Source organism: Artemia franciscana, chromosome 20, assembly GCF_032884065.1.
Source record: "Artemia franciscana chromosome 20, ASM3288406v1, whole genome shotgun sequence".
Lineage (NCBI taxonomy): Eukaryota > Metazoa > Arthropoda > Branchiopoda > Anostraca > Artemiidae > Artemia > Artemia franciscana.
Genome location: NC_088882.1, coordinates 24,798,807 through 24,812,766, shown reverse-complemented (window position 1 = coordinate 24,812,766; position 13,960 = coordinate 24,798,807). Strand labels below are relative to the sequence as shown.

The following is a 13,960-nucleotide window of genomic DNA, read 5'->3' as shown; positions in this document are numbered from 1 at the left end:
TTCAGTGGAATTCTTTAGAACAAAGGGAAATCTTAAACGTTTTGAAAATTGGTATAGTCCTTCCTTTTTCTAATTTATGTATTAAATTCATAAATTCTTTCATCTTGGCCATCCAGATCGACAGAGGCTTATGGGAGAAAATGGTATAAAAATAAAGGTGCAACTCTATTGCACTTAAAATATGCAGATGATTTGAGTGTACTAAATAAAAATATTAGCAAAATAAATGAATTTTTGAAGATTTTGAAAAATCAGGGTATAAGAATAGGTTTGAAAATTAATTTTAAAGTGACTTAGTCACTTAGACTAAGAAAAGGAAAGAAATAATTGCGGCAGAATAGGCTATGTAAGGAAAGAGAAAATTTATCAGGTGGCTATCTTCACTTATATCAATAGTAGCCTTTCATACATATAATAATAGTTCTGCCTATGTAGATACCGACATGGATTCAAATTTTTATTTCCTTTGCCCAAGCCAAGTCGTATGGAAAAATGGTCACAGAAGCTCCGGGGGGGGGGGGCTTCATTTGATTGGAAGCTGAAAGTTCTAGTGCCCCTGTTGTGAGTGAAAACACGATTGGAAGGCAACAAGTCCACGCCGTACGTTTTTTTTGCTGCCATCACCTCAACCTCCCGAAGACATCTGGTCAAAATGATTCACAATAGTCAAAAGCCATAGAATGTATGCCTCCAGGTATGACGTGGCTCCCAGAGCCCCTGGGGTAAGGGCTGTAAATTTGTTAGTTGCCTATTGCTTACATACAAGTTTCATTATTAGGAGAAGTGAGCATACTTGATTCTAGGCATCCGAAAAGGCCGTAGGTATCGAGGAAAAACTTTCAGGAAATATTGAGGGGGATGTTGAACTAAATCAAAAGATACTATGTGCATATAGGTTGTCCAAACTGTGCATAAGTAACTTCTAAGGAACGAATAAGGGTATTTCATGGAATCTTTTAGGGCATGTTAAAGAGAATACAGAACCAAATCAAAAAACCTTAAGCCTGTTCAGATTCTCCAAAAGGTGTATCACCAGTATCTCAGGAAAAGCTAAGGGTATTAAGCTGAAATTATCAGGGAATGCTGTTGGGGATGTCAAACTAAACCAAAAGCCAATATATCTATCCAGGTTGTAAAAGGCCGTATCTGCAATATCAAAGGAACGACTAAGTGGATTAAGTTGGAACTTTCAGAGCATGTTCAACTAAATCAAACAGCATTCCGAGCGTCCATGTAGTCAAATGAGCGTATCTACAATATCTCAGGGACGACTAGACATTCCAGGGCATGTTAGAGAGATGTTGACCTAAACTGAAAAAACAAATATGTATCAGTATTTTCAAATCGGTGTATTTGCAATAGCTTAACAATAGTTAAGGTTAATAACTTGACACACTCAGAAAATTTTGAAGGGATATTGAACTAAATCAAAAGGCACTGTGTATATCCAGGCTCTCAAAAAGATGTAACTGCAATACCTCAGGAACCGCTAAGGGTATAAGTTAGAAACTCTCAAGGCATGTTGAAGGGAGTTAGTGAACTAAATACAAGAGCCCATGTGCATACAGGCTGTCAAAAGAACGTATCTGCTAAATCTCAGGAACAGCTAAGGGTAATATATTGAAACCACATTTTTTTCAATCATGCCGGAAATCCCAATTCTATGAATTTTTTTCGTGGAAATCTCCTCCCCCTATGGGAAGTTGCTTCAGCAGAAAATTCCCCCATGGATATTTTCTCCTACAGAAAATTCCACAAAGAGAATTTATCCCGCGGATAATCCCCCTCCCCTACAAAAAAATCTTTCGGACAATTCCAATTCCGCTGAAAGTTTCCCCCAAACAATTCCCCAGGAGCATCTCCACACTCGAAATTGAGTCAGCAAAGAGAAAGTTGGATGGAAAAAAGTTTTTCGTGCAGGAATTCTGTTAAATTCCCGAGTTGAAAATTTCCAAGGGAAATATCACCCCATCATCGTGGAGAAACTTTGTTCTCCACGGAAATTACTCCATGTGGAAAACCATCCTGGGGAGAAAGTCGTCCCCTTCGAAAAATGTCTATATACTTCCTAATAACAAAGGCTATGTGCAAACAAAGAGCAAATTTCATAACTTACAGCCCCTTCCCAGGGGCTGTGGGGCGAGTTATGTCAACCCCAAAGGCATAGGTATTGGACCTTTCAACTATGTTGCAAAAAATGGCTTGCTCAAAATTTTGATTGGATGACTTTAAGGAAAAAGGGGCGTGAGAGGACTAGTTGCCCTCCAATATTTTTGGTCGCTTAAAAAGGATGCTAGAACTTCTAGTTTTCGTTCTAATGCATCCTCTTCCGATCTTCTAGAACCATTGGACCATTGGTTCGATCCAACCATCCGTGGAAAAAAACACGCATCCGTGACCTTTCTTCTGGAAAAGAATTCTACATTTTTGCTGGAGGGAGCTTGAGACCTCTACAATATGGTTCTCTAATACACTGATCTGATGGTGCAATTTCCATTAAGATTCCGTGACTTTTTGGGGGTGTTTTCCCCCTTTTTGAAATTCAGAAAAATTTTCTCAGGCTCGTAGCTTTGATGTGCAATATTAAACTTAATGAATCTTATATATTTGGAATCAACACAAAGGTAATTCTTTTAATGTACCTACTGATATGAAAATTCCGTTTTTTAGAATTTAAGTTACTATTGAGCCGAGTTGCTCCTTACTTAGTGTTCGTTACCACGACTTGTTTGACCAAAAAGCTTTAGAGGGCAGCTAGCCTCCCATCCTTTCCACGTCCCTTTTTCCCTTCAAGTCGTTTGATAAAAATTTTGCGAAAGCCATTTTATTCAGCATAATTGAAAGGTCTAATAACTGTGACTTCGCGGATAATATGGTCCCCCAAAGCCTCCGAGGAAAGTTACCTGTTCTTTGGTTATAGCAGAGAAACTAGTTACCCTGGTTTGATGCATTGTCTCTTTTTGACTATTGCACTTCACAGTCTTCAAAAAGGTCAGATGATTTTCTTCTTCACAATTTTCTTACCCGGGGTGAGCTTTCTAGGGAAAATTTTATACTGGGAGAATTTGCCAGAACTCCTGACCGAAACTTATTTTATTTTTCTCACTTTTATTTTTATTTTCAGCACGTTGGGAATTGTTTGAAGAATTCTTCCATGTGGGGGGGGGGATTTCCGCGGAAGAAATTCTCCATGAGGGAGGAGGTAATTTTACGCGGGAGCGACACCCCGACTAACGCCACTGTCCTTATCAATAGTTAAGATGGAGAGTAGCTAAATTTTGACCTTTTGTCCCGCTTTTAAAGTACGACTCCTGAAATGAAAAGGCCGTTTGATTTGTATCAGAAGCTTTTTTCAAAAGTACTAAAAAACTTTAGAAAAAAGGGTGGGGTATTGAAGAGGGGGTTGTCTCTTTCATAAATGGACTAATTTCTGTTCGTCTTAAGTTTTAACGCTGCTCCTTGCTTTCAGTCGAAAAAAACTTGTTTATTCATTTATTTAATTACTATACTAACTTAAACATCGAGCAAATACAATTTAATAAAATCCCAAAAGAGGTAAAATTTAAATTAATAATTATATCAAACAGAAAGATAAAATATGCAGCTACAGATGAATAAATGAATCCAAAAACAAATAGAAATAAAAATGAAATCAAGCTTAAACTAAACAGAAGTTAACCGCAAACAGGAGCAGGGCTGCAGATCCCAAGCCTTCTAGAGGTCAGAGGGTCATTTGTGCTTTACTGAAAACGATCTTTATTTAGAGCTGTGTGTTTTTCATTTGTCACAACATCATCAACAACCACACAAACAAGAAATAAATCACGAGCCTAATCAACTCTCACAAATAAGTGCGGTGCTACCCTCCCTCATTCTAAACCCTCTAAAGGGCTTTAGTTCCATGCGTGTTTTTTTTTTTTTTTTTTAAATCATATTTTGAACAGTATAGTTTTTCTTTATAAACAAAATCGGCGGAAAAACTAATAAATAAAATCACCATAGAAATCAAGATGACTGAAAAGAATTAATGAAATTAGAATAATTGTTTAATGTATATATTAATGTTATTTTTTTGAAATCTCAGCGATTTTTTAATTTTACTTATTTTCTTTCTTACTCTAAACCGATTTATGCTAACTCATATTATTTCTATTTTCCTTCGTTCCACGAACAGTTCCACGAACTGTAGTAAGGAGCGACCCAGCTCAATAGTAACCGAAACTAAAAAAAAATGGAATTTTGATATCAATAGTTACATAAAAAGAATTGCATTTTAATGCTGATTTTTAATATATAAGTTTCATCAAGATCAGTTATACCCATCAAAAGTTACGAGCCTGAGAAAATTTGCCTCATTTTAGAAAATAGGGGGAAACAACCCCTAAAAGTCATAAGATCTTAACTAAAATCGGACCATCAGATTCAGCGTATCAGAGAACCTTATTGTATAAGTTTCAAGCTCCTATCTACAAAAATGTGGAATTTCGCATTTTTTGCCAGAAGACATCACGGATGCATGTTTATTTGTTTGTTTTTTTGTTGTTTTTTTCCCAGGGGTGATAGTATCGACTGAGTGGTCCTAGAATGTTGTGAGAGGACTCATTCTAACGGAAATTGAAAGTTCTAGTGCCCTTTTTAAGTGACCAAAAAATTGGACGGCACCTAGGCCCCCTCCCACGCTCATGTTTTCCAAAAAGTCACCTGATCAAAATTCTGAGATAGCCATTTTATTCACCATAGTCGAAAAATCTAATAACTATGTCTTTAGGGACGAATTACTCCCCCGCAGTCCCAGTGGGAGGGGCTGCAAGTTACCAACTTTGACCTGCGTTTACATATAGTAATGGTTACTGGGAAGTGTACAGACGTTTACAGAGGGATTTTTTTGGTTTAGGGGAGAGAATTGAGGGGGGGGGGTAACGTGGGAGGATATTTCCATGGAGAAACTTCTCATGGGGGAAGAGAATTTCAATGAAGGGGGCGCAGGATTTTCTAGCATTATTTGAAAAAACAATGAAAAAATAAATATGAAAAGTTTTTTCTACTGAAAGTAAGGAGCAGCATTAAAACTTAAAACGAACAAAAATTATTACGCATATGAGGGGTTTACCTCCTCGTTATACCTCGCTCTTTACGCTAAAGTATTTTTAGTAATTTCAACTATTTATTCTACGGGCTTTGTGATTCAGAGGTCATTCTTAAGGAATTGGGACAACATCTGAGCTTTAGTGCAAAGAGCGAGGTATCGACGAGGGTTGAGCCCCCTCATTTACGCAGTAAAAACATACGAATATAGAAGTTCGTTACGTAAGTTAATTCGTAAGTTACGTATTTTTTTACCAATGAAAACTTTTGTAAAAAATTAAAAGTTCTAATTGCTTTTTTAAGTAATCAAAAACTTGGAGGGCAACTAGGCCTCCTCCCTCGCTCCTTTTTTCTCAAAATATTGCGATTAATTGCAATTAATTAATATGCAAATATCGTTTTAATTATTTATGTGAGGAGAGCCAAGATCAAAACATGCATTAATTCAAAAACGCCCAGAAAAAAAAACAAGTTTTTTTAAATGAAAGTAAGGAGCAACATTAAAACTTAAAACGAACAGAAATTACTTCGTATATGAAAGGGGCTTTTCCTCCTCAACGCCTCGCTCTTTACGATAAAGTTTGACTCTTTCGCTTAATTCTATTTTTAAAACAGTAAGAAACTTTAGCGTCAAGAGCGTGGGCGTTGAGGAGAAAAAGCCCCTTTCATCTACGGAGTAATATCTGTTCGGTTTAAGTTTTAATGTTGCTCCTTACTTTCATTTAAAAAAAACTTGCTTTTTTTATCTAATTATATATTATATTGGTAGCTTAATATACATACCTAATGAGCAGTCCAGCAGCCGACACTGCGACCAAAGCTGTAGCAGTACATAAAATTATTAGTTTCCAGTCTGGTTTATTTTGATCAACACATTTTTCGCCGTCAAACCCGCAAGGAGGTTCTGCTGCAGGAGGTCTGCCAAGTACCCACTGTATTCTGCTTAGCTGATCAATGTACTTGAATACCTGTATAACAAGATATATAAATGTATTACCTTACTTTGCAATAAGTTATGCAAAACATTGTTCCGATGACAAAGGCGTAATTAACACTTGGAGCAAGAATTGCTGGCTTAAGTATAACTAGTTCCATTATTTCGTGTAAAAGAAAAAATTCTTTTGGAATTCAAAAGTTAATACAGAGCAACGTTGAAACTTAACACGAGTAGAAATTATCAGAGGGCTATCATCCCTCATTCCCACCACCTTTTGAGAGTGTAACCCACCACCAGTTTTATTGAGAGTGTAATAAATATCGATAATGTGTTGAATCCTTTATGCCCAAGGCACGCTATAGTACATCTATTAATGGAATCAAAACTACGCAAGACTTAAGCATAAATTAAGTATGGCGTTAGTAATTTCTGAACTAGAACATTGTTCAACTTTCAAGCATAAAACTGTAGCGGACCATTCAGAGTCAAAGTTGTGGCATAATTTTTCGAATCTACAAAAGACGGAAGCTTGGAAAAGTAGTTTATCCGTCTGTCATGCGGAGTCAAAAAGACGTCAAAAGTCAAAAAGACGTCAAAAGACGTCAAAAGCAAAAAAGACGTAGTATTATTCGTCCAGAATTGGTGGGAAAGAATTAATTGTGCTACAAGCCTTTCAAAGAAATTTATTTTACTATTAAATTCCTGCTTCTGAAATACATATATGACGTTATAACCAAGAGAAACCACATACTGAATTTTGATCATTCTCGAAAAGTGCATCAAATTAGCCTTTCCTATGTGAAGGGCGAAAATTTTTTTCGTAAATGATGGTAAATGATGATCAGTATGTTTTTAGGTATACGGTAAATGATGGAAGACCACTTTGGCAGTTTTGAATACTTTATAACAAAAGTCTTGCGGTATCAAAGTTAATGGTCAGTTCAAATTTCAATTCTAATTTAAAATAGGTTAACTTTAAATTTATTGAAGGTTGAATTCTATCATCACAGGCTTCAACGGGCTAAAGAAGGTTTGAGAATTTTATCAGTGGCAGAAATGGTTGCTGAAAACGAATATAAGCGGGTGCAACGAAAATTTTGTGTAACAAAAGAGATATCACCTAATTTGCATATTTGATGACGTCATCAGCATTATTTTCTGTTTTTTAACCTAGATAAGATGTTTAAACTTAGAATTTGAAGAAAAATGATGAACACAATCATATATAGCTTCCTAACTGCACATAATTAAAACATTTCTAAATGGTGACACCAGAAACCAAGTTCCTGTACTAGCATTTGAGTTATGTTCAAAGGGGGAGGAACAGAGCAATTGGGGCTACACAGGAAGGTTACAACACCTTAGCAAATCCATTCTGTTAGTGGCGTAAAAACAGAACCCACTTGGAGCAGATTAAAGTGCACAGATATTGAAGTACATATAAGAGAAGTACATACAAGAATGCTGCAGAAAACTTTTGATGAAAAAAGAAGGAGAAAATGAAGCTATAGAAAATGATTACAAATTACGCCTCTGCTCTACTTCTTCGAGAAAATTATCAAACTTGCTGGCGAGCACATAAAACATCACAAAACCAAGGAAGGCATTTAAAGTCCTTGGTGCACTTTTTGCTACACTCACAAAAGAGTTGTGAATATCTCGACGGAACCGAGGAAGCGCTCGAAGCAACAAGAACAACCTCTTGTCCAGAAAATTGCCATCCATAGTTCAAAGGGCTAGGCAGATATGGTCTTGCAATCAATGAGGTATTCCTGATTACAAGTTGATAGTAAGGACGCTTACAATGTTCCACAAATGCCCCTCTGTATGAGGCAACACTCTCAGCTCCTTCTTGCGAGGGTACAAGTGTACTCGTAAATCCCTGAGGGGAAACTGATTAGGATCCCTTTCACAGGTGCTGATTGTCAGCTTTCTTGCAACATCTTGGAAAGAGAACATACTGGCTTCCATGAAGGTTTTATCTCTCAACTTCTGTATTGCACACAGAATCTTCATGTACAGACCGCTCTTGGCGGACAGTCAGAATGTTCGTTTCCTTTGGAGAAAAAGCAATTAGTTGTCTCATACCCTGAAATGCAGTAAATGAACGCCAGGAAGTGCAACATTTGCTTCTCCATTCTCTGGAACAAAAGATCAATAGGGACATAATAATGTGGAAACTTTACGAGAAGTTGAGGCACAACATTCTACCCAGAAAAAATGTTGAGGAGAGGAGTGAATTAGTCCAGTAGTATCACAACTACGTCAGTATCATTAGCACAAACAGTCACCCATTAAAAGCTATTTTTGCAGCAAAAGGCAACGTGCAGAGTCATTCTGGTGTCCATTTCCTCATGTGTGCTTCACAAAAATTCATCGAAACTGAGTGGATCAACATCATGACTTAAACATACAGCTCTCGTCCTGTGTCCATATCCTCCAGAAAGCCATAGACGCAAGATGTAAACAGTACTTAAGGTTCTTATATAGTTATCTCCATTTGCTTCCCATGTTTTATAGAATGTTTTTATTTTATTTACTTACTACTACTACTGCTAACAACAGCACTGCAGCACCAAGCCGCCTCAGACCAACACAGCTAGGCATGCTCCTCTTCCATCCCAATCTATTACATGCCTCCCTCTTTACACCCTCCCAGGATGTTTCCATTTCCTTTAAATCTTTATTTATGGCATCCTCCCACCCCAGACGAGGACAACCTGCTTTTTGTTTAGCCCTAGACGGTAGGCCAAAAAGGACAATCTTTGGCAGTCTGTCATCCTTCATCCACAGAGCGTTCCCTAGCCACTCCAACTTGGTTCTTTCATTTTAGCCTTGAAAGCGGGATTTAACCACATTTTTCGTAAAGCCTACTCTGTGAAATACAGTCAGTCATCCGGGTACCCGGAACAATCCGTAGACAATTTCTCTGGAAAAAATTTAGTAGATCTTCATCCGCTTTTCGGAGTGCCCGTGCTTCAGAGCCATATCTGACCACTATCACTACTCTACCCTCCAATATTCTAATCTTGGTTTGTAGACTTATCTTCCTATTCTTCCTAACTTTTTTTTACTGTGAAAAAACGCCCTGAGCCTTGGCTATTCTACTTTTAACATCTTCACTGCTCCCACAATCTTTATTAATAATACTACTTAGGTAAGTGAAGCTGTCCACCTGAACGATCTTTTCGTTACCCAACTTCATCTTTTCATCTTCACTTATTCCTAGCCTTAGTAGCCTTAGCATTAGCATAATCTAAGTCCAGGAGAGTTTTTTCCTACCAATTTGGTTTCATGGTTTCCCCTTCCCTTTCCTGTGTACTTATTAAAAAGTTCATAAAAATGATACATATAAATGGGGATAGAATACAACACTGCTTAACTTCTGATTTAATACAAAACCAGCTGCTAACCTCATTTCCTACTTAACCGCAGCAGTATTATTCTCGTATATAGGACTAATCACTTTAATATATTTGTCTAGTATACTGTACAAGGATAAAATCTTTGCTTAAACTCTTCTATCAACAGAATCAAAAACTTGCTCACATTCTATTAGACTGAGGACCAAAGGTGTTTGACAACTAAGGCGCTTCTGAATTGTTAACCAAAAAGTGAAAATTTGTTCGACTCATCCTCTACCTTTTTTAAAACCGCACTGTTATTCTCTTAAAACTTTGTCTACAGCATCTGTCACCCACAATATGAATTGCACTTGCTGATTCAGGTATTCCTTTCAACAGGCAAAAATACTTAGTGTTGCACGGAGTATAGCTTTTTCACGTTAATGTCTATCAGTTGAAGAACTCGTAAGTTCTTAAAGCTTGCAAGTGCAAATTAAGGCAAGCTAAATGTGTAATACACCTCCTATACTCTTGAAAACCCTCATTAAGGGAATTGGATCTGAAATTGCACGCATGAAGAAATATTCTACCAGATAAAATGCTCAAAAGAGCATTTAAAAAATAAAAATAAAATCTCAAAATAAAAATATACCAAATCATTGTTTTTTTCCTATAGATATACCCTTTTTGCCATTGGCAAAAGAATTTTTAATGCGCTACCAGATATTCATTTTCAGCGCTATTTTCTTTTTCATTTTCGATATTCAATATTCATTTTCAGCGCTATTAATACCCTTAGTCGTTCCTTAGAAGTTACTTATGCACAGTTTGGACAACCTATATGCACATACTATCTTTTGATTTAGTTCAACATCCCCCTCAATATTTCCTGAAAGTTTTACCTCGATACCTACGGCCTTTTCGGATACCTAGAATCGAGCATGCTCACTTCTCCTCCCAATAATGAAACTTGTATGTAAGCAAACCTTCTTTAGCTCGTTGAAGTCTGGTAACTATTTTCTAGCAATCTTTCTTTATCGTGGGTTCTTGACTATTTATAATATATTAATTTTAAAACAACTTTCCAAAAAAGAAGATGTTTAAATAAAAGTAAAGAGCTACATCAAACTTTGCATAAATAAAGGCCTATAATAATTCAGACTCAAAAGGACCAGAAATTACAATCAAACAATAAATAAAACCCAAAACAAATATATATATTAATACAAATAATTTCTAATCGAATGAGCTCTTAAAACTTTCTATGATATTGCTATCTATGATGGCGTTGTGCAGTCTATGATATAGCTTGTATGCCCTTTTGAAAACCTGCAAGCACATAGTATTTCGTTTAATTGAAACTCCCCCTAAAGGTTCCCTAAAAGTTTCACCTTAATACCCTTAGCGTCATTAGCTACATCCAGTGACGGGTAAAATACTTTTAATAAGTATCTAAATACAAATACGAAGGAATTGGTACATAGTTCATATAAGTTTACTAGTACAAATTCACAAAAAGATAAATAAATTAAACAACACTTTCCCGCTGGAGAAAACCAAAATATTTATCGTCGTAAAATACATTTAAATAGTACTTCCAAATATGTAACTAAACATGTATTTTGTATTTAAATACTAAGATACGTATTTAAATATCCAAATAAACTAGAATGAAAACGTATAAAAGATAACACAGACCGGATTCTTATTGGGGTAAGTACATGAGTCTTAATTATGCTACACTTTACTGATAGAATAATTATACAAACCAAAATTTATGAATATAAATTCCATGCTATCTGTTTCGCTTATAGCCTAATATATTTTTTTTCAACACCAACCATTTTCCAACACTATCATCATCAAGTTAATTTCTCTTGCATGTCAAACTGGCGCTTCAAACTGAGATAAGGTGCTCGACAAGAATAGATGAACCGATTGAAGTGTTAATTTATGAGACGTTTTTGAAATCGTCGCATAAAGAAGGACTGAGCCAACATCTTTCCCCTTGTCTTCAAAAAACTGTAGAGTCTCTGATTTAAAGGCAGAATCAGTGTATTCAGACTCGGTATTGTTTCTGGGATGTTGGTAAAATTACATACAGTCATAGTTAATGCATTGGTTTAAGTAGAGGCTTCGATTTCTGGAGCCTCCTTTGTACGGATGAGGTTTCTCCTATTGAGAGGGACAATCTATAAGGAGATACTAAAGCTTCTGAAGGCGGGTGTGTCTCTAGACATCAGAGAGAACTCAACACTTAAGAGAGAGAGAGAGAGAGAGAGAGAGAGAGAGAGAGAGAGAGAGAGAGAGAGAGAGAGAGAGAGAGAGAGAGAGAGAGAGAGAGAGAGAGAGAGAGAGAGAAAGAGAAAGAGAGAGAGAGAGAGAGATCTTTCCGTACAGAGAGTTATAATTTCAAAGCAGATGAAGGGAGAAATTCAAAGGAAAATCAAGCAAACCCTACATGACCAAGAAATCCAAGAATGGCAAGCTCAGAAGGACCAATTTATGTCTGAAAGTTTCAAATTAATACCCTTAGCCGTCCCCGAGATACTGCTGATACACCCCTTTGGCAATAAGCATGCACATAGTATGTTTTAATTTATTTAATTTCCCCTTCAACATTTCCTGAAAGTAGTCACAAGTAGTAGTATTTGCAATCGCAAGTATTTGCATATCTAACATTAAATAACGACATCTTGTCCTTACGGTGTAAGTTGCAGCAAATAGGTTAATCTTAGTGAACTCGAACTTGGCAGCGTACTGTAGAAAACAAGAAAGGAAATAATAAATGAAAATAGAAAAATCAAATAGGTGAAAAATGAGGATTTTGTCAGCCAGTAGCAAAATATGAAAAACAAGAAAATGTTTCGACAAGGAGAGAAAAAAAGAAACAAAGAAGAAACAACAACAAGATCTAACCTTCTTAAGTGAACTGTACGAGAGGATACTTGTTTTTCATATTTTGCTACTGGCTGACAAAATCCTCATTTTCCACCTATTTGATTTTTCTACTTTCATTTATTATTTCCTTTCTTGTTTTCATACGTCATGCATAGCCAGTATAGTCTCAGAACGTATTTAGCGTATTGTAGAAAATAAGTTAAGGCAACTGATTGGACATGGTCGTATAAATAATCGGATCTTAGTGAACACCAGATGTAAAATACTTAGAATTATTGATATTTCAATTGTTTTCTGTAATTTTAATCAGATTTTAATCGAGATAGCTGTGTTTGCAAAAATATTGATTGATTTTATTATCATATGAAACGAGATCTCTTGTTAACATCTGCAGCAGGCCCCACGCTGGCTTAATCTGGCATTAGTAAAAGATAGGATAATTTGGGAAAAGGCAATTAGTAGATTTGGTAGACATTATAGTGGTCAGAATCAAATCGGTTAAAGATATAGTAAAAGAACTCGCTCCCAAACTAAAATTTTTAGATCGTGAAAAAGCAAAAAAAAAACTGAAAAGAAGAATTAATAAGCAGGGAAGTCAGAACTAAATTCTGAAAGTTCTTTAAATAAGACAATAGGCTCTGATTCCGAATTCATAGAAGCTAAAGTAAGAAACTTTATTCAATTTATCCCATTCTTATGATGACATTTTGGTTCATAACGATTGAACAAATGTCAGAAATTTTGTTGTTTAATGCTGTTTAATATCTTAAGCAATAAATAAAAAGGAAAACAAATAAGTAATGGAGACAGTTAAAAAAATGTAATGTGATCCAAATTGTGATTTACTATATGTTTGAGAAAAGTAAATTTGGTTAAAAGCAATTGAGTTTGAATCTAGTCACATTACTTTCAAAAAAAGAAAAAAAGGAAACAAATTGTTCAATCACCAGAACTCTTTAATTTTGGTATTAATACTTATTTCTGGCGAGCATCCTCATACATGTAAAATGTGGAGAGCAAGTTAAATGCTTTAAATCGAAATTCTAAAAGCATTAGATATCTACTCCATAAATTTGGTAAATCGTATATCCTACGATTCTTTCTGCCAATTTTTAGACAATTGGGGGCAGATTAATTTCAACAATTACCATTAATACATCAACCGGCTGGAATTCCGCGTGTGGAACGAGTCCCATTCTCATACCTTAGTCAAGGAGTTAGTAAAAGAAATGCTAGTCAGTCCAAAAAGAAGTTATAGATTTAAAGGGAACATAAGCCATTCTCACACTTAAAACCTTTCGACAAGACGAGAAATCCAGCAGTCATATTTAAATTTCTGTTGGGAGACTGATATTCACATAATCTCTGTCGATACTCTATTAACATCCATGCTATCATTTATCGATGGGAATGTTTTCTATATTCTTCGCTGTTGAAACATAAATTTTATATTTTAGCAAACAATTCAAGAATAAAGGACGCCATAAATAGATTTTAGTGTAAATATGGACACAAAGAAAAAAACTCTTTGAAATCAAAATGATATAAGAACGCTTGGTCTCTGTGCTTGGAGGCCTCAAAGTGATGCCCTACTGTATCTTCAGACTAATGGCCATGTTCAACCCCTTTCGATTCACGATAATTCAGGGCTTATTTATGGGCTGGTCCTATATGGTAAATTGTTAATTATTGT

At 35.9% G+C, this 13,960-nt stretch overlaps 1 protein-coding gene across 1 annotated transcript in view; it reads right to left on the bottom strand.

Annotated features, from left to right (window-relative positions):
* The window catches only part of LOC136040030 (guanylate cyclase 32E-like), a 265,444-nt gene that overhangs the window by 86,686 nt on the left and 164,798 nt on the right, over nucleotides 1–13,960 (bottom strand). Inside the window, exon 10 of the mRNA XM_065724096.1 lies at nucleotides 5,869–6,053. Coding sequence (XP_065580168.1) covers nucleotides 5,869–6,053 — 185 coding nt within the window. The remainder of the gene's footprint in view (nucleotides 1–5,868; nucleotides 6,054–13,960) is intronic.